The sequence below is a fragment of the Perca fluviatilis genome, chromosome 2 (genome assembly GCF_010015445.1).
Source record: "Perca fluviatilis chromosome 2, GENO_Pfluv_1.0, whole genome shotgun sequence".
NCBI lineage: Eukaryota > Metazoa > Chordata > Actinopteri > Perciformes > Percidae > Perca > Perca fluviatilis.
In genome coordinates this window covers 40,186,248-40,207,394 of record NC_053113.1, presented here as the reverse complement: position 1 = coordinate 40,207,394, position 21,147 = coordinate 40,186,248, and the positions used below count along the sequence as shown (strand labels likewise).

General features: G+C 40.4%; 5 protein-coding genes and 1 long non-coding RNA gene across 7 annotated transcripts in view; 1 reads left to right on the top strand and 5 right to left on the bottom strand.

Moving 5' to 3' along the window:
- LOC120544392 (glutamate receptor ionotropic, kainate 1) overlaps positions 1 to 4,100 on the bottom strand; it is a 43,126-nt gene extending 39,026 nt beyond the window's left edge. Inside the window, exon 1 of one of the 2 annotated variants that reach the window (XM_039778103.1) lies at positions 3,676 to 4,100. In XM_039778103.1, coding sequence (XP_039634037.1) covers positions 3,676 to 3,760 — 85 coding nt within the window. In that variant the 5' untranslated portion in view covers positions 3,761 to 4,100. The remainder of the gene's footprint in view (positions 1 to 3,675) is intronic. The other variant, XM_039778096.1, reaches the window with a different exon arrangement.
- Positions 1 to 21,147, top strand: part of LOC120544464 — a 41,573-nt gene that overhangs the window by 18,925 nt on the left and 1,501 nt on the right. The window contains exon 2 of the long non-coding RNA XR_005636503.1: positions 20,519 to 20,591. This is a non-coding gene — a long non-coding RNA (uncharacterized LOC120544464). The remainder of the gene's footprint in view (positions 1 to 20,518; positions 20,592 to 21,147) is intronic.
- LOC120544430 (claudin-8-like) lies at positions 6,595 to 8,196 on the bottom strand. The gene has a single exon (XM_039778167.1). The coding sequence runs from the start codon at positions 8,077 to 8,079 to the stop codon at positions 7,003 to 7,005; it is 1,077 nt and encodes a 358-aa protein (XP_039634101.1). The 5' UTR covers positions 8,080 to 8,196; the 3' UTR covers positions 6,595 to 7,002.
- cldn8.1 (claudin 8.1) lies at positions 10,387 to 11,643 on the bottom strand. Its single transcript, XM_039778206.1, has one exon. It carries the CDS (start codon positions 11,563 to 11,565, stop codon positions 10,795 to 10,797), a length of 771 nt encoding a protein of 256 aa, XP_039634140.1. The 5' UTR covers positions 11,566 to 11,643; the 3' UTR covers positions 10,387 to 10,794.
- On the bottom strand, positions 12,472 to 14,195 carry LOC120544445 (claudin-8-like). Its single transcript, XM_039778193.1, has one exon. It carries the CDS (start codon positions 13,832 to 13,834, stop codon positions 12,953 to 12,955), a length of 882 nt encoding a protein of 293 aa, XP_039634127.1. The 5' UTR covers positions 13,835 to 14,195; the 3' UTR covers positions 12,472 to 12,952.
- Positions 15,705 to 16,858, bottom strand: LOC120544458 (claudin-17-like). The gene has a single exon (XM_039778217.1). It carries the CDS (start codon positions 16,748 to 16,750, stop codon positions 16,061 to 16,063), a length of 690 nt encoding a protein of 229 aa, XP_039634151.1. The 5' UTR covers positions 16,751 to 16,858; the 3' UTR covers positions 15,705 to 16,060.

The following is a 21,147-nucleotide window of genomic DNA, read 5'->3' as shown; positions in this document are numbered from 1 at the left end:
GATCCAAACAAGCACTAATGTTCAGGTCCTAACATAGTCAGTGTTTCAAATTGGACCCCAGGTGATCGCGATATCGATACTTGAGTTTAAGAAATAAAAAAATAAAATCTTGGCCCATCTTCATTGTTTTACATAAATCTGTCTGGTCTCTGGTTGACTAACTATGAAACGGCTGACACAGATCTTTGGCATTTCTGTACTGCAATTTCTGGTTATTGGCTTATCGACTGCCATATAACTGTAGGCTAAATTGTACAATTTATTCTTCTATCTCTACTTCAAATGGACATTAGCAATAGAAAATGAACCAATGTTTATGATTATTCCAGATTTGAACCTTTTATATCCTCACTTAGCCACATGCTTCCACTCTTAACATTGAGTTAATGCAAATCTATAGATGTCTCATGTCTTAAACATGATCCATAATTTGTAAAATAAAATGTGGACATAGAGTAAACACATGTCTTTGATTAAGAATCATAATAATCCTGCCTGAACTGTGTGCGCTGTGGCTGCTTTTTGAGTTGAACTCCAAAAATGGGTCATGGGATCATGGCTCAGGGCGTCTTTATATTCTGTACTTCTACATTTCATGGAGTAGGACAAACCAACACTGTAAATGGGATTTGTTTTCAATACTGATGCAGAGAAAATAGGGAATAAGCACCTTACACTTTCTGTTTGCAGATGACATATGGATCAATGAACTCACTCAATAGCCTATTAGCAAGCAAATGAACAAATGGACAAGAAAGTTTGAGCTGATCATTTATGCTTCATTAATTACAAGTTTGAGTTTAGAGGTGCAGGTAAAACTAAAGTTAGAGCAGAAATCACTAGACAAGCTAGTCTTCTGAGACACTTGTGTGTGTATAGTAGAAGAAGAATGCAATCATCTATATAGTCAAAAATAAAATCAACAATGCATCAATACCTGCATATTAAATCCCAGCTTCTTTTGCAATGTAATGTGAACACTGTAGAGTTGAATATGTTTTATCAGCTTTAATATTAATGCAATTTATAAAGAAAGGTGGAATGAAAATTCTCGCTATAGCTACCATTAATTGCTTTCCAATATAATTTTAAGGATCACTGAGCTTCCATCTCATCTTTAATAGGCCAGACAATGCTGTGGGGTGATGCATGCTGGGAGGTCACAAAAACAAAAGATTCTGCTCGTGCTGCAGGCAAATGCTGATAAACCCTTAGGCTTAGCTTTTTATAGACTTATGTTCCTCCCTTCAGTGCACAGAGCAAGAAAGATAACAGGGTTCAGGTTTGGGGAGCTGGGTGGACCTTTTTAATCCAGAAACCCAAAGTAAGAGGTTGCCATTAAGGAACTGATCTTTAGATCCTAATTCAAATCTGTGACTCTCTGCAATTATCACATGAAGGGGAGTCTTTTAAGGCAGAGGAACACAATGACGTAGTGTTTTGCTTTCATCCCCTCTCCCCATCCTGGGCCAGTTCCCAGTGAGACCCCCCACCCCCACCTCAACAACACCACCAGCACCACTCCAACCTGGGCCCATGCCAGACTGTGAATGAATGAGGAGGTCCTGACCAGTCTACTATCTTCGTTTGATGTAGAGCACTGAGGTTTCTCTGTTTATAGGATTGCTGCTTGTGACCCAACACCAAAATATTTAGACCGAAAGAATAAAAAATCTAGATTATAATCTGTATCATATACACCTAATTTATAAAACTGATCGACGTAAAACTATTAAGCAGGGAGGTGATTGCATCAAATCAAAGGATATTTCTCTGGCAGAAAGTAGCTAATCACACTGTCACATCATATGGGTTGAATCATCATAAATAAATAAATCAGATATCACCACTAAATAAAGCATGCAAGCAAGAGGAAACGGGAATTTAACAAACCGCAAACTAGAGTGGAGGCCAAGCCACAAGCTGGTGCTTCTGTGCTCTCCCCAATGATGAGATTTGGTCCCTGCCTAAGTACCATATTTGAGGAAGAGACTTTCTGCATAAAGAAGATTAGTGTTAGTTGTTTTAAGGGCTTGAGGGAGAAGATTTACCATTATTACCAACCCCAGTGAAAAGAGTGGAAGCCAGTCACAATCTGATGCCAGCACTTGCCAAAACAGAGAAATGTTAATTGAACCAAGCCACACACCATATGGGAGAGATTATGATGTGTGCGGGTCATGAAGAGAATGAAAAAGATTAGGTGGCCTCAGAGAGTGATAGATGATTTACAGAGATTAACAATATAGTGAACAGATCGGGACTGTTAGAACCAGAAGGTGGCACCAGCCTATTAGTCTCCAAAGTCTGAATGTTAAGTCTTTAGAAGTAGAGGAAAATTAGAAAAAGTTGCCCTCGGCATTGAACTGAGCCTGAAGCCTAAATTAAAAAAGTCATTTTTCTTATGCAATCATCTAACCCATGAGAGGAATAGTGGATAATTTGATACCGTCTCATTGTTACAAAGTTGCATCAGAAATAAAAGGGGAAGAGTCGGTTTGTCTAATTACACGTGAAAGAAGAGTTCTTGTTAACTCTCAAAGGCTTATCGGACAACTTTGGACTCAGAGCCACATTCACTGATGTAATTGGCCATCAGCATACATATGCACCAAGTCTAAATAACCCTTGACTTTGTTAGGTAGAAGCCTCAGTTTCACTGAGACTGTCCACTCTATACTCTTCCTCTCTTGATACAGATCCATTTCACATTTCTCAGTCCCAAAGACATCATCATGGCAGTAGTACATGCTTTCAGATGCAGCAGTAGGCCAACTTAATCACTCATCTTCCTCTGACCTGCACTGTCGACATGGAGGAACAGAGACCAAAGCTTTGGCCAACCAAAGTGGATTAACGTGATTTTGATGAAAAACAATAGTTGTTTTATGGGGAGAACCCAGCAGCTCTGTCCTCCGTGTACCTCCCGTATGAACAAAATAAGCCAACAATGAAACTTATAAGGATGCTGTACAAACATCGAAACTATATGGGAAGTCTCTGCAGCATAAACATATTTTTTTGAGTGACTGTCAATATAAGCTCACGATTGAATAACAGGCACGCAGCTGTATGTAGGGTTGTTATGGGATACTGATAATATGATTGCATGATCCAGTAACCAGGTCTGTTATAGTGACACAGGAATGGATAAAACTAAAAGCATCACAGATGAACCCTGACACACTGACTCCCTAATTGTAAATTTTGGTCGACAGTGCCAGGAGTTAAAGGTTATTCTGCTCCAATTAACTTAAGCTACAGCATCTGAGCTGCACAATTGCTATGCATGGATATCTTTGCATGACATCCACATGTATGAAAAAACAAAAACAACCATGCACCAAATGCAGAGAGCATTTGGTGCATGGTTGTTTTTAATTTAATGTTTATTTGGTCATCTTTAGAAAGAAGGGATTCTACATGCTTTATAGATACATTTATAAAAAATATCATATGGTAATGTCACAATAAGTCAATTTTCTTTTCTTTTATTACATAATAAAAAGAGGTAGAATAGGTTATTAATCCCAAAAGGAAATGACCTTCAACCCAGGTCTTGTAATCATATTACCAAATTTTTTCAAAAGATGATGAGTGTATGAGTGGCTATTATATTAGTATATTGACAAATGGGAATGACATTAAAAAAAATCTGACAATTTCACCACTTACCAATTCTCAGGACCTGCTGCGAAGTCAGCCAAAACTCTGCTATAAAGTACAGCAGTGCAAATACCAGTCCCTTCCTTTTCGCCATGGTCCTCTCTCCAGAGTCAAATTTAACATTGATATCAGTTTTTCTGCCCTCGGTAATTCATGCTGATAACTTGCCAGTCCTTGTATCCGTAACAAAAATAAACTGGCATCCGACCCACATCCATCCCTCACACATTGTGATGAGAAAGGGGGAAAAAAACAAGAACACACACTCCACCTGCAGCTGCCACTGATCAAAAGAACTCCAGTTTTCCCATTCTAAAATCCTTAATGTGCCAGTAAGGTTTTGCTTCCCATATTCACTATCCAGACTTCCCTCTTATCATGTTTTTTTTTTTCTAGTGCACACTTGAATTGTAGGCTGCAACTGAGAAGGAGGAGGACCGTGCGCGGGGCTCCTCCTGTCAAGGTTGCATGAATAGAAGTTACCGTTTCTGGTTACAACTTTCAAAATGAAAGGTGAATTATCAACCAAGTGGCAACCATAGAGAAAATCAACATGTTTAAAGAGGAATAGGCCGCATATATTTCAGCCATTAAATTTGTATTTTAAACAAACAAAATAAAATACCAAGCATCCAACACAACTCGCAACTAAACTACTCGTATGTATATTTTAGTGTTTATAGATAATTTCCCAAGAAGTATTTTTATTTGTTACTGTAAAAATCTGCTGATCGATTTATTTATTCGTTTGTTCATTCATTAATTATTTAATTAAATTATCAATCTTACATTATCTATCCCTACATGAACATAATTCCATATTCAACTAAATGTGTGTTACTTAGGATTTTAATTACCTAATCTCCAAGGCTTTAGTCATGTAAATATTCTATTTAAATATTTAGATAATTTTTCTATGCATGCTGCTAGTACCTAATTTACAAGTTATTTGAATATTCAAATGCTTTTATTTTGAAATCAAGCTGGCCTCGTTTCCAGTCTCACTCTCGCTGTCTTTGGCTGAGTTGACACAGCTGAGCATCTCTCCCGTGCAGGCGTTCAATTGAGGGCACAGCCAAGCCTCTAATCCACAAACATGGATACGTCCTGAAGATTAACTTCAAATCTGGCAACATTCGACCTCGACAACGTCTTTGCTTTGGTACACCGAGGAATGATTAAATCTTTGCTCCAGTCCTGATGGAAACGCAAATCTAATCTTCAAACTGGTCTGTCGCGCTCCCTTGAAGATTAACTACCTTAAACTGTTTTTCTGACAGAGTCTCATAGTAAAATAAAAATGTATTATTACCTTAACCCACTCAATTAGTGTTTTGGGATGAAGGTTAAAAAGTTCTCTTGGTAGCTCATTTGCACCCATCAGCAGCTGGTGATGATGCTGCTCCCCAAGCAAGACCGAAGCATCCGGGGTGTTTGATGGGTTTCTTGGGATTATGGTAATCTCACTATTATTTCATTCCCCAAAAATTAGCAAAATTAGAGACTCATAGATGGGAATAATTTCTCGATTTACACACTGACGGCAAGTATATCCTCAATTGGCGGTTCCTGGGAGAAAATATTTTTTTCCATCACAATTATGTTTTCCCCAATGAAAGCCGTCACCTTCCACATGGGCATCCCTGTAGTAGCCGCCGCACCGATCAACCCAATCAGGCCGACGCACATTGCGGCTATCTCTGAAACACCTTGAACCATTGTGCAGTCTACAAGAGTTCAGCTGTATCCAAATTCAAAATTTAGTTTAGCTTGACTACAAATTCTGATGCTTTAGTACAGCATCTCAGAATTGGAGTCAGATGTGTCCAAGGCTGTGAGGATTTTCTCTTCTCTATTTAGATCAAAAGGAGCTGTAAAAGGAGCTGGATGTGAAAAAGTAGTAGCTGGTTAAGCTCTAAATTACCAAAATCAAAATTTTAATTTTGATATCGGAAACCCAAATTTACTAAGAATGCAGTAATTAACTCACTCCACCATGTTTATCATTTGCTGATACAGCCTGTAGTTTAAACCAGATTTAAATGTTTAAAATGTATTCCATTGATATAAAGTTGTTTTAATTAAAGCTTCAGCGAATGAAATGCAGTGGAAGCAGTGACACCTGCACTGAGTTGGGAGCTTTGCACTTTAGGACACGGTTACATTCTCTGGCGCCATCTAGTGGTGAATGATGAGTGTGGAGGATTGGTTCAGGCTCAGTTAGCAGCATATGATTGCTTTTATCAAGCAGTAATCACAACACATGAAGTGTTGGCTGTTGTTGATCCAAAGCGGATTAATTTCATGAAAGATTATTCATTCCATTAGTTGGCATATGTGTTTGTGAAGACCCATTCAGGTAGTTATATTAAGATAAGATAAGATAAGATAAGCCTTTATTGTCTCCCATATTGTCTCCCATAGGAGAAATTATATATGTTAGACTGTAATAGATTGAGTTCTTTACCATTGTCACACCAAGAATAGGCTTTAAAACAACACTTTTACCACTAGCACTAGTTATTTAGTGGCATGTATTCATTTTCTTAGCATTTGTAAAATATTTGATCTCTTGATGGTAATTGGTTTATTTTACTTTATTTTTATACTGCAACACAGAGGACTCACCTTAGCAGAAAACGTTGGCAATATGCAGGGAAACATTCTTAACAGGTTGCAAATCAATCATAGAGACTATAATATAATTTGGAAAACTGATGCTCCCCAGGGAAACATTAAAATTAGACACAAAACCAAAGTTGCTGAATTAATTGCTGCATCTTACAAAACTGCAGCTGCCAATTGGTAAGCATTTGTCACTCAAAATGTCCATTTCATGATCAGGGCTATTACAAACTACAACAAATAACAAAGTATGTTATTTAATTAGTAAAAGACATTAAAAAACACAAAGCGTTGAAACTCGTGCAATGATTACCATAAAAGATTTAATAATATAATAAACAGACTTTTACTAATGTGCAAAAGTTAAGACTATGGTGAAGAGATGATTTCTCATAAGTCTCTCTGTTTTGGGAAAGTCAGCCCATACCAGGGCTTCATCAGAACAGCACAATGCCACCTTTTATTTATACTAACAACAAAGTTCCACCTGATCAAACAACCCATATATAGTCTTTAGCACAATACAAATTACAAAACAATTATTAATAAAACGCACTGTTTAGTCTGGGCATCGGGATAATCGTAATATAGGCAGAGAAAACATAATATTCAGGTACATGTACAGCAGTTAAAATTAGCTTGTGATGATATACTATCTAAGCATACTGCTTCGTGACTTTAAGTTTAACCAGCTAAAAAAAACATTTTTGTTTATATGTATACACCAGCACCGCTCCTACTGTTAGAATTGGGTTGTATTCTTGATTCTTCATGTCCTATGAAAACAGGAGTGCGTGGAACCCGATCAAAACTAGTATGGTAGGACACCGTAGGATTGCCTAAATAAGTTGGTGAATATGGCGTGGGGTTTTGCCTTAGGTACAAGGATTTGCTTGGCACATACAGGCTTCCAACATGATCAGAACGCTGCGTGGAGTAATGGTGAGCCACGCTACCTACATATGATGACGAATTTTCAGGCAGACTGGGGTTATAGACGACAGGAGGGTTGATTAGTGCTCCATCATTTGTCCTTACTTGAGGGATGTTTTGAAGTGGCGTCGCAAGCTGTTGTACAACATAGCCGTTGTTCTGCAGAGAAGGATGGTATGCAGTAGATTGGAGGCTGGTAACACTCGAGATGGGATGATAACTCATTAGAGGTGCTGGCCGATAACGAAGCAAGTTGGCTTGCTGGTACATGTCGAATGAGCCTTTCTCTGAGGGAATACGGCGGCAGAGGAACAACATGGCTGAGGCGAAAAGGAAGGCTCCGGTCACCCAACCGATGTAGAGAGCCTCTCCCAGCTCCCTCCTCTGGGCATCAATTAGCAAAGGATTGTAAAAATCTCTGATGATGACATTCCCTGTCCACGACACGGGGATAAAGACACAGATACAGGCCATGAACTGCATACCACCTGCAACCATCAGCATGATGGTCTTAGCCCATTCATTATCCTGAATACAGGATGTACACCGCATCCCTGCCAGAGCCACAAGGAGCCCCAGACCTGACAAGGCCAGAGAACAGCACATCAGACCCCTGGCGGCCTGTAACTCAGAGGGCAGGTACAGCAGAGAGTCGTACACCTTACACTGCATCCTGATGTTGGCTTGTCTGTAGCAGTTCATCCACAAACCCTCCCAGCGGGTTTCCATCACAATTATGTTTTCCCCAATGAAAGCCGTCACCTTCCACATGGGCATCCCTGTAGTAGCCGCCGCGCCGATCAACCCAATCATGCCGACGCACATTGCGGCTATCTCTGAAATGCCGCGAATCATTGTGCAGTCTACAAGAGTCCAGCTGTATCCAAATTCAAAATTAGTTCAGCTTGACTACAAATTCTGATGCTTTAGTACAACATCTCAGAATCGGAGTCAGATGTGTCCAAGGCTGTGAGGATTTTCTCATCTGACGCAGTTTGTATGCTGTAGAGGTGGTTTGTTATGGGAAAGATGGTTTGCCGTCACCTGGTTGGCTCGGGGCAATAGGGGTAAAAAGGACCCCTGCTTATTTTGTGTTTATGGTTCCTCTGGCTATAGTGGTTTATATCTGCTAATGGCTTCTCCAGCAGTAAACACCAACAGGATATACCAGAAACGGCTCAGAACTTCAGAATGTTTTTTAACACTTGCCATGTTTTATTGTCTTTAATTATATTTGATAAGAATTCAGAAGAACACAAATATACAATGTAGCACATAAGCTCCTGCAGTACTGCGGTTGTCCACAGGGGAGCAGAGATGACTTTCAAGGTGATGAAACGGAGCGGCAGCTCACATCACAGTTATTGATTGTTGAGTACCAGGAAATATAGTTTTGTAGATTACAAGTTAAAATATTGTAATGCCAAATTATATTTGTATAACTCTGTTGAAAAGACTTAACATGGACAAACAGGTCGTTCATTTTGATGTAACCTTAAGAGACGATGGAGAAAGACGACCTTTTCATTACATCACTAAAAAATGTTGGTGTGAAACATCAAGGGAAATGAATTAAGTTGTAATGTCATTACATTCAGTGCATTCGAAATTGAGATTTTTACTCACTGAAAATGAAATGAGCTGACCTAATAGTTCAAGATCTAATAAAGCTCACTAAGAAGCGATAGAAATGTTCTTTTTATTGCTCAAATATGGAGCTGGGATCAACCTAGAAATAAACTACACGACTTCTAAAGCTCTTTGTTTCTCCATTCAAAGTGACCTGCAAATTGTTATCACATGATCATGCTTTTAGGTCTGGCTTCTTTATAAACGCTAAGCTGTCACCTCCTTTAACAAGCAGTCTTAAACTAGCTTATCATGTTTACTCAGCCATTTGTTCACTTCTATCTGTTCAGCCCCAGGACCTCATACTAAACTTAAACAAAGATTATCCAATTTAAAGAGACACACACACATGTTTGGAGTTATAAACACTACAGACACAAATATGTAATTCTCACAAATCAGTCACTCCTACATTATTTACTGTCCTAAGGGTAAAAACAGGTGAAAGCTAAGCAGAGAAATAGGAGGACAATGCTCATTATGGTGATTGGTGCCCATGAGATGTTATTTGCACACAGATGTGTCATTCTCAAACATTTTGTATGCGTGTGTTCTGTTGATGGGATGGGTCATGTTAATTTGAATACACAGCTCAGGTACAGCTAATGTTGAAGAAAGATAGGTTGCAATATCTGTAAACGGTAATGTAATAAACGGTCTGTATAACTACATAGCTTGGTTGTATGTGCTAACAACAACAAATAGCATTTTAACACTAAACACAAATACACATACCTCTCAAATTACTCATTGGCCCTTGTATTGTCTTCCCGTCAACCTTGAAAAACCTTTTATTTATTTATTTTTTTTACACCTTTTTTCAGTTTGTTTTTTCCAACGTTTTAATTGTTAATTTTATCTTCTACGCATTTTCAGCGCTTATTTCTAGGTCCCATATTTTCTGATATAAAACTAAAATTTAAAACGGGTCAATGTGACCCGAAGTCAACACAATGAATTGTTATACATGTGTAATGGCAAAATTACATTTAAGCATGATTCTTTATAATTTTTGTTTTATTTCTGTTTTTAGTTTATCTCACAATACTGAAAGGGTGTTCATCTTATTCCCACATGTTGATTCTGATTCTCACTCAACTAAGTGGGAGCCACAAAGTTTGGAGACAAATGCGTATTGCCTTTGTTTGAACCGATAAAGGTACAAGGTCACAGTAAACTGAACTACAGATTCTCCCTTGTCAGTTGAGATGTCCAGGGTATATGACCTCAGGGTGGAAGTAGGGCAGAGGGGAAGGGACGAAGTGGCTCAATGATGTCTCTTGGGCTTCAGATTGTTTCTTATGTCTAAAGTTGCCTGTAAGAAATGCGTGAGTCATGTTTAGACGTGTGTGGTTATCACTCCCCCTGTGTGTGTGTGTGTGTGTGTGTGTGTGTGTGTGTGTGTGTGTGAGCTCAGTGTTCCTGTTTACTCATTGAAGAGACTTTTTCACACTGAGCTGCTGTGCCTTTTGTGAAACTGTTACTCCTATATTTGCAAATAATATATAATAAAATACAAAAAAACAAACTTGGTTTAGTCTTCAACTGTCTTTATTTGTTTCACTTTTCTAACCTAAAATCCACTCCTGCTGCAAAGAAACTTCCATCACACATGTACAAAATTTGTAACATGATATACAAAAGATAAGACTGTCAGTATAAAATGTGATTGTACAACACATAAAAGTAATGGTAATCATGCTTTGGCTTAGAAAGTCAGGGTTATAATTATGCTATAGGCTAATAATAACTAGTGACAAGCAATTAGCTACTCCACAAGTGTATGAAAAGACAAAACCCATCCATATTAATCCAATAAATTTGCATTCACAGTGCATCTATTTATTGACATGTTTTTACCTTTTGACATTTGAAATGTGTCATAGATTGTGCTGCATGTTGACCATAACTGATCATCATTACCAAAGTCAGTTTGAGTGTTCAGAGATAAGCCACCCCGCTGCGGACAGACGGTTGTCTGGACTGGTAGCTGTAGTTGGTTGATGGGTGTCTTGACAGCACTGGCTGAAATTGAGGATGTGTTTGGGGAAACCTCACCAGCTGTTGAGGCTGTAGTTGCTGTGGAGGATATGCCATGTAATCGGAGTTCCTTGAGTACACATACCTCTCTGAACCTTTATCCTCAGACTGCAGATTGCAACACATAAACATGCATCCTCCAGCCAACAAGAAAGCAGAGGCCACCCAGCCGATGTAGAGAGCCTCTCCGAGCTCCCTTCGTTGGGCGTCGATCAGCAAGGGGTTGTAGAAGTCCGTGATGATGACGTGACCTGTCCAGGACACAGGAATAACACAGCAGAGGCAAGCCAATATTATCATGCTTCCTGCAATGATGAGGACCAGCCGCTTAGCTCGGTCGTTGTTTGCAATACATGAGGTGCACTGCATCCCCAGTAAACTGATCAGAATACCGAGGCCAGCCAGCGCCACAGCGCAGCACATGAGCCCCCGTGCCGCCTGTAGATCAGGGGACAGGGCCAGGAGAGAATCGTACACCTTGCACTGCATTCTGATGTTGGCTTGTCTGAAGCAGTTCATCCACAAACCCTCCCAGCGGGTCTCCATGACAATGATGTTCTCCCCAATGAAGGCTGTGACTCGCCACATCGGCATCCCAGTGCTTGCTGCCGCCCCAATCAACCCAATCAGGGTCAATAATAGACCCACTATCTCCAGTGCTGAGTTGGCCATCCTGTCCTCCTCATACGTAATAACGTTAGCGCACAGTGTGACTATAGTGGAAAGCAGTAGATGTGGCGGCTTTGCATCCCAGTGGAGGAGGAGGAGCAGGTTGATGTTCACCTGTACTGCCTCTTCCCTGTGGACAGGACACCGGAATGGGAGGGGTGGGAATTGCGACCGGTTGCTAGGAAACTAAATCCCCTAGGCCTTCCTTTTCTTTGTACACTTAACCCAGGAACTGCTGTAAGCTGCCGTTTTGTTTATTCAGAAGTCTCAAATTACATTCTCAGATCACACTTTACAAGAAAGCCTCAAAAACAAGGTGTTCATTAACAAAGGGGGGGGGGTTTAAAGTTTACCAATTAGTTACTAGCTGTGTGCATATCAAAAAAAATACTTTGTTAATGTATTACCAGTTATACAGATAGGCATCAATCAGCTCTGGGCTTTAACGTGATTCACCAGTGTAGAGTCCCTTATGGTACTAGGTCTTACTTGAAACTGTAATGGCACTGTAGACGCAGAATATTAGTGAAAAAAACATTTTGTGCGTGGGATGTGTCACTGTCATTGGATTTCTTGTCTGGGTCGCTTGTGTCTGTCTGTGCTCAGGAGAAAGCAGTTTCAACCCTGGCTTGGTTGAAATGAAATCTCTAGCCAGGTTTGCATTGTGTGTGAACACTCTGGTTTTACCAGTTTAGGCACATTCCCACTGACAACAATGGAGACAACATAACTTTCCAGTAACACATCCGTGAACGAGAGCAGTTTTAGTAAGACATTTTAAATCCTAGGCAAACTCTAGAGCTTTGAGCAGGAAATGAGACCCTGGCCATCATGTAAGCAATAGTTTCACCCAGATTATTGATCAATTCTGCCTTTCTAAATTCGGCAACAGAACAAATAACAAAATTGTATTTTTTTATCAACTTTATTCCTTTATTGGAAACCACAATTGACCTCAGATTTAAGCCAGCACTTAAAAAATATGTACATTTACAACAAAAACTCCACAGTGAATACAAATCATCTGGAAATGAAAAAGGGCTAGTGCATAATTTGTTGTCAAAGAGCATGTCAGCAGAGGGTGTTAAGACAGGGATATCAACAATTATTATTAAAAAAAACTTCTGAATGACTGAAATATTGTGTGTAATTAAGCAAATGGAAAGAAACAAAGTTTACAGTAATTCAGCACAGTTCATAATGATCAAAACAATTCCATAATTATAGTTGCATAATGAATTTTAATCTCTGCAATACACTTGGCCCTCTTTGAGAAAGTAATGAAAGATTTGGCCATTTCCAGTGACAGCCTTTAGTCATAGAAGTCAATTTACACTCTTTCAAATGTGCCAAAACATGGCAAGTCTAAAATAGTGTTGGATTTCCCTCACTAGTACTGAGATGGTGCGTATGCTACAGATCCTGGCGGGGGTGCGGAGTAGGCAGGCTGGTAGCTGTAAGCTGGCTGGTACGTGTATGTCTGGGGCTGGTAGGCGTATCCAGGTTGGTAGATATTTCCATTGGGGTTGTATATGACCCTCTCTTCTTGGTCCTGGGTTCGGGGAGCATGACGGCACAGCAGGATCACTCCGGCAGTGAAAAGCAAAGCTGAGGTCACCCAGCCGATGTAAAGAGCCTCCCCAAGCTCCCTGCGCTGGGCGTCAATCAGCAGAGGGTTGTAGAAATCCCTGATGATGACATTGGCTGTCCAGGATACAGGAATTAGGGTAGTCACACAAGCCAAAAGGAACAGACAGCCTCCAGCCACGAGAACAATGTGCTTGGTGCGGGCCCGATGGTCCACCACTTTGGTACACTTCATCCCGACTGATGAAACGATGAGGGCGATGGCGGCCAAGGCCACAGAGCTGCACATCAGACCCCTAGCAGCTTGGAGGTCTGGGGGCAGGAACAGCAGGGAATCGTACACCTTGCACTGCATCCTGATGTTGGCTTGTCTGAAGCAGTTCATCCACAAACCCTCCCAGCGGGTCTCCATGACAATGATGTTCTCCTGGATGAAGGCTGTTACCTTCCACATCGGCAGGCCTGTCACGGCTGCCACTCCGATTAGTCCAACGAAACCGATGATGAGGGCTATTACCTCACAATAGATGGCATTCTGACGTTTCTTCTTCTCAATTTTCTTTTGTTCATCATATACAGATTCTTGGTAGTCTGCATATGTCTTGGCCTGCTTCTCATCGTAGTAAGAGCCTGCGTAAGATGGAGCGGCTTTGCCGTAGCCACTGTAAGCAGTGTAAGAGGCCATTGCGGCTATCGCGCAGAGAGCCAAAGATAGACCTTTGGCTGCACTCTGCCAAGTCACAAAACAAATGTGAGGAGATGAGCAAGTCAAGGAACTTATACACCCACTAAAAAGTGCTGAGGATGCAATGCAACCTTACCGGTTAAACTGCTTTACAGACAGATGACTGGGGACACACCAATGAATGCTGTATGTTTTGAATGCAAATACAACTGCTACTACTAACAATGAACCATTTGGTCTTGTGATTAGGAACCCTTGATCAAAAACGTTTAGCAAAGAGATCTTTTAACACAGTAATAGCAATAATACACAGAGCAGTCCTTTTTTAAACTTAAGAACAGAAATTAAACCGCAAACGGGATAGTTAAAAATTTACTATAAACATGAAAATACATAAAATCTACCTTTCTTACCTCTGAAAATAATTTGTATGAAATTTAAAACAATTTAGTTTGGGTAAATATTATCATGTATGTACAGTAGGTGATGGCTGCACTTGTGTTGGTTAAGAATCTGTTTTCTCTCAAAGAGAAAGCTGATGGGAGGATCACAGATGTCGAACTGTCGACTCTTAATGTAAACTGAGCTGATTGAAAAGGTGTTGTGCACAGAAACTTGAGTAGGATTGGTTTCATTGTAACAGTTACCAGAAGTCCTCCCCTTTTATTACTGTAAAATGAAGTCTTCCTGCCCCCTGAAACATGCAAACAGTGTTTGTAGATAATCTGTACAGTTTTTACCATTCAGCTGCATTAAGTGTTAAGTGAAAGAAAAATAACTAAACAGTAGAACTAAGTGGTATCTAGTCCTAGCTGTTGTATTTAGCATTTCATGTTTTTGTGGTAAGCATTATATAATTATTTAAATGAGGCACTAGAAAAATGCAAGCGAATGTAGAATTAAACCTTTATTGAAATATCTGTTGACTAAGCTGATGTGACTACTTGGGTCATTAGCTATTACCAAATCAAAATGATTAAGAACAATTGAGCAGTCAATTTCAAATCATAACAGAAGTTATCTCAGGACTCTTCTTATAGAGCATGTCTAGACTGCACAGCTAAAAGTTGAGAAACTATCATATAAAAGTGGCATAACTGTACAACAAAAAACAATTGTATTGTTAAACCCACTGAAAAGTAGCCTAGAAATCTAGACACACCCTAGTGGCAGCAAATTTAATTTGCAGCCGGGGTTCTAGGCACTCTCCGTTTACTTGCACGCTGGAAAAAAAAAATTCTGGTCAGGCCAATCACATGGTGTAGTCAGTGGGCGGGCTTATGGCTGCTGCTGCTGGGAACAGTGGTCTTCTGGAAGACTTGGAGTTAAGCTTTTCTTTGAGAAAAGAATAAACAACGGCACTGAAATCATTCTTAAAAAAGGAAGATGCAGGGCTCCAGACTAACTTTTTTCACTAGGAGCACAGTGGCCCCCAACTGAAAATTTTAGGGGCGCAACCAGAAAATTTAGGGGCACACACCGTAAATCAACATGCTAACCAAATATTCACATTCCTACTAATTTCCACTGTATTACTAATAAATACTTAGATATAATAGATGCAGAAATTACAATGTGCTGTTTCAAATTCAGTGTCACTTTTGAAGATTCAACATAGAAGGCACCATTGCTGTCGTGACAGTAAACTAAATATTTAACATTTAACATATATTAAAAAAAAATATATATATATGTATTGGTCGCACATGTGCGACTGGATGTCAAATTCGGTCGCACATTCTCAAATTTTGGTCCCAGTCTGGAGCCCTGAGATGTGTTCGGAGTTTTGCCGACCGGATACGGCCAAAGTTTAATCTATCAAGTAGCTCTGCTACCTTCTTCGTTGCTCTGCCTGGTTGTAGCGCTATCCTATTGCGTGCAGACGGAATTTGAAAGACAACAGTTTATCCCGCCCCTCTGATTGAGCCCTGTCAATGGTGAGTTCCCATACCCAACATCTGGATGTGGGTCTGGCTTGTCAGGCTAACTGAATGCATAAACTGTGAAGGATTTGGGCTGACAATACAAACAATGGACATGAGAACAATTCATAGTGCAATAAGAACACAAGTACATTATTCATTTAAACAGAGTGATTAAAATGTGTAAATAGGTAGTGAAAACATACACATAATTTGCATCTTCTTGACCTTCAGGCAACATCTTTCAAATCTTAGACACATGGAAAGTAGAAATTGCATATTTCAGGCAATAAAGTTCAGTTCTTTACACATATTCTTGATGCTTATGAAAGCTGGATGGCGTTCTCCCCAGGTACACAATATCCTCTTTCTGTACATCCCTTGCCGCCATAAAATGTGCGTCGGTGTAGGACTCTTCCTCCTTTGAGCTACGTTTGCTGTAGCTGAACAGAAGGATGACCGCTGTGATCAGCAGAATACCAGAAGTGGCCCAGCCAATGAAGAGGGCCTTCCCCAGCTCCCGTTTCTGAGACTCCAGCACCGTTGGGTTGTAAAAGTTGCTGATGACAGTATGGCCCACCCAGCTGACAGGGATGAGTGTGGTCAAAGAGGAAAGCAGATAGAAACCCCCCGCTAAGGCCAGAGTGATGTTCTTGCCTTTTCTGCTGTCGTCACAACAATTGCTCTTCTTGGTCCCACATCCTGTGAAGGACAGAGAGATGACAACCAGGACTATGGACACGCACATGAGCCCCCTGGCCGCCTGCAGCTCGAGTGGAAGAATTAGCACGGAGTCATACACCTTGCACTGCATCCTGATGTTGGCCTGTCTGTAGCAATCCATCCACAAGCCCTCCCAGAGTTCCTCCATGACAATGAGATTGGCACCAATGAAGGCAGAGACCCTCCACATGGGCATGGCAGTGACCGCTATGGTCCCAACCAGGCCGATGAAGCCCAAGACCAGGGCTAAGACCTCCAACTTTGCTCTCATGGCTCAGAGGGAAGGGCAGTCTTGTCTCTTGGCTGTCATCTAAGGAAAAAGACTGCTCAACCAATATGTTTTGCAGAGCTTTAAATCTGTGATGTCACCATGCCTGTAATGTCATCCCACTGGTTTTTGGTGACTATGCCCACAAGTGTTTAAGCTGCAACATAAAAAGCTGCATTTGTTTTTCATTTTCTAAACCAAACAGGTTTTACACATTGTAATCTTCATTGTTCGTCATGCATGACGTGCCGATGAAAAGAGTTATGACTAGCCTATGTTGCCATGTGAAAACATGTAGCTTGCACGTCTTGGGCTTGCAAAACCTCTTCAAACTCAGTTGGATAAAATCTAAACTCCGCTCAAAGCTGTATGTTTACTTATTTCTTGAAAATAAATGAAATTTGACATTTTGCAGATACCAAACTGCCTTTGCTGTAGTATGTTGCAATTCTGTACCCAATCTACCCCTCGAGTGACCAGATTCATGAGATGGCAAGTCAGGTTTTTACTAGCCTGGAATCCAGCCGAATCTGCCAGCTCATGTTTCATTTGCTCTGGCACGTACGTCTAGCCCTGCTTCCTTTCAAACAGCTTTCCAACTGACGAGAACCTGGACAGGCTAATCAAAACTGTTTATCTCCCATGGGGTGGGTTTAACACGATGACTGACGGGCAAGTGTCGTACTTGAACGCAGTCTCCGTCGATCGCACGCACCAGGCTCTCTAAACTCAGGTCAAAGTTTGCGGTTCTGATCAAATTTGAATCAATATTCTGTTACTGTCTTGCATTTCTTGCCTTTTAAAAATGTTTTCAAAATCACATTTGAGTGTACTGTTTAGCTGTAGATAAAAAAATATATATAAAGTGGCCCGGCTGGCATTAAGTCAGATTACTGAAAATTTGTATTTTGCTTTTTCAAAATCAGTTTACAACCCTGGACTGAAATACTGCATTGTCCCAAGAAAACATGTGATGTGTGGTCCCCCTTAACCACACACACAAATTGTTTTCCATGCAGGCCTACACATGGGCGGCATCTATTTGTATGCCTTATGAGGATAAACCATGTTCCTGTTTCTCATGTCAACAAACTGCAGCACTCCAGAAAACCAGCAATATTATCACATTTGCTTCCCAAGTCAGCACATGCTGGCTACTCTACCTTGACCACTTCTTTTTTCTATCTTTGTACAGTGCTATGGGCATCAATTAAAGGGACGTTTTCATTGAAGTCGGCCTTTATTTGAAATGTAATGTTTTTCTATGCCTTCAGTGTAAGGCTCATCATCGTCCTCTTCATTAAGGATGAAGAATTGACATTGTGTTCCTCCATTTAAGTGAAAGAAAATCCTACCTTGACCATACTCGATGAGTAAAAATCTATCATCACTCAGTCGATCTGCTTATGGATGGTTTTTTCAATCAACTAGTGTAGGCATGAAAATGACAATTTTAACTTAATCTCATAGAAAATAGATGGTCTGATTGCAGATAAAAAGGAACAATAGGGGATTTCATAGTTCTTAACAAGAGCCACTCCTAAATTCAAACTGCAGTTGGTCACACTGAGAAGTAGGACAGGACAGAAAAGGAAAGAGTCGCAGGAGAGGTCACAAAACAGGAACAGAAACTGGAAAGCCTGTTGAGCAGGTTTGCTGAGTGATACTATCGTCACATGCTCAGCTGTTTTACATGTAAACAGACACCCCAATGCTATAAACTCAAATACATCAAACATGCTGTGAAGTATTTTCTGTAGCTATGTAACCCCTAAGTATTGAAGTTTTGGATTTTAATGTGAGATGGACTTTTATAAAAAATAGGATCCAAAGGAAAGGAGTAACACAGTAAAATGTAAGTTGGTGCAGTGGCACAAAAAGTAATACACATCTACAATAGAGTTTTGGATTTTGATGTGAGATGTATTTTATAAAAAAGTACGATCTAAAGAGAAGTAAGTAAATACACAGTAGGGTGTATTTACAGTGGCGCAATAAGTAAGGTACATCTACAACAGGTCTGCCACCTGCTGTATGTAAACGTGACTGCACAATCATGGGCCACATTTGGATTGAGAACATTTTGCAAATGCTTTAAAATAAATGAATTGCATTTGATTTGGGTTTCTATCTATCACTTCAAGTCGGTGTTGATTTTTAAATTTAAGTTGCAGAAATTATTTGTTCAGACAAATAAAAAGACTCCCATAAATCAATTTTATCTTGAGTAAGATATAAATCTGTTGCTTCAAAGTGACTGCATCCCATCTCTGCACTCTGTGATTCAGCACTGCTGCAGATACTGTTGCTGCAGATCTACAGCACAATGGAGTCTGGAGTGACCTTTCCCTTTTTATCCGGGGGTGGTGATTAACAAGAGTGAGGGCGCTGGTGAAAAGGAATGAGCCTGGCTGACAGGATGTCCACAGAGACAAAAAAGAGGAGATAAGGCTGTGGGAGCCATAGCTCATAGTGTCTAGGGCATGTGCAGCGGTGACTATCACATGTTTAGCTTTAGACTGCTGATGAAATTGGTCTTTTCCATTACAGGAAGTTGAAAATCCAACAACAGCTAAATGGATAAGGAAGTGTCTCTTACTAAAAGTAGCACATTTAAATGAGGGATGTACAGTAGAAAAGAAACAACTTCCTGCATTCTGGCTCACACTTGTATACCCCTTTCACACCAAGGGTTATACCAGGGTTATACCAAGGTTGACTGTGTGTTTGAAAGGGGTAACCCTCCTCGATCTACTGTGCTTCTCGACCCAGTTAGCGAGGTGGGTTTGATCAGGGTAGACTAGGTTTGATTTCAATGTGAATTGCGCACAGCCGGGGCGGGACAAATTATGTGATTGGTTGGAAATGACAGTGGGGCAGTCGTCACAGGTCGCCGCACAATGTATGCCACTGTGCTTTATGCTGGGTTTTCATCATAGACTGTATAAAAACTAGGATTATTAAAGGCAGCTTCAACAACAGCAGAGCGGAGCATTTCAATTCATTTCCGAGCAGTCCGCTGGCAGTGTTTGCCTTTTGCAGAGCGGTAGCGGAGTTTTACAGGCAAAACTGCCTGTAAAAACCCAGCGCAAGAACGGAAACGTATGACAATAATGCCGCGTTCTATAATGCCTAAAACTAGTGATGGCCAAATGAAGCTTAATTTGAAACATTTTGTGCCCACTAGATGGTGTTTTCTGTTCAAAAGATTGAAAGCACACTGAATTGCCATTTCCTGAGCCTCTAATGGGGTCAACAAATAAAACTAGCCTAATGGTTCACAAAGCTTCATTTAGACATTACTACCTGAAACACCCCTTTTAATTAGGAGATTACAAGTAATAAGAGGTTTATTATTATTTTCTTTGTCTCTGTCAACCATACCTACGAGAGCTTTTTCGTTGTTCAAAATGTAGTTCAGTTTGTTGAGCCCTGGTCGTGCCACCTGCGGAAACATGGTATCGACCTTCCTCATCAACGGCTTAATTGTCCAGTTGGGGAGGGCAGCATAAAAAAGCTCTTTACAACACAATGGCCCTCTGCTAAATACTTATTTGGTGAAGCTCATGTTTGTTGAAAATGCCAGAGATCTTGATTTAAGTTGATTTTTGTGGAGCAAATAGCCCAGTTGCTCTAAGTGTCTTTCAGTCAGTATTGGTGAGGATCTACTTGTGATTACTGTTCATCTTTGCTAATTCCGTTTTTTTCTGTGATGCATTCTTGACATCATGGTTTTTGACACTTGTTCCTCTTGTGTCGTTGTTTCTGCAGTGCGTGACATTCGGATGAACTTGCATTTTGCCTCTCAAAAATCCTGACATTTGCCAGTCGAAGAAAGAGCCAGGTAAGAGGAAATCACAAGCAGACCCTCACCCACACTCACTGAACATCTCTTGTTGAACACATGGAGTGGAGCTCCATGGGCTTGGCTTGGTTTTGTTTGTCCATGTATAGAATGTATGGTTGTTCCACAAGAGTAACTGTTAAACAATAGACTGTTATTACCAGAGACAGAAAAAGAATTATTCAGCCGAATGCGTTCACTTTAACTATTGTAGACATAACAGACTTTCCATACTTTTCAGTCCTGCCTGAATAGGAATGTTTTATTTTATTTTTTTTTAAGTGAGAGCAGCTGTCTGAGACACTGACTAGACATTCATTTATCCTTTCTGTGATAATGGGAGTTTTAGCTCCTTCACCATCATTCAGACACCTAATCAGCCATGACTTGCCAACGCACTAAGTGGCTCTTAACGTCTTCCGCAGGTTCAGTTTTTAGTTTTCTACTTTTGATCTAGAATTGCAGTCTCTTTGTGGGTAGCTTCAAGGCAGGAGAGCATCGATTAGCTGCTTAGTTCTGTTCTCAGGCATGTCTGAACACATTGGGCATTTGTGTT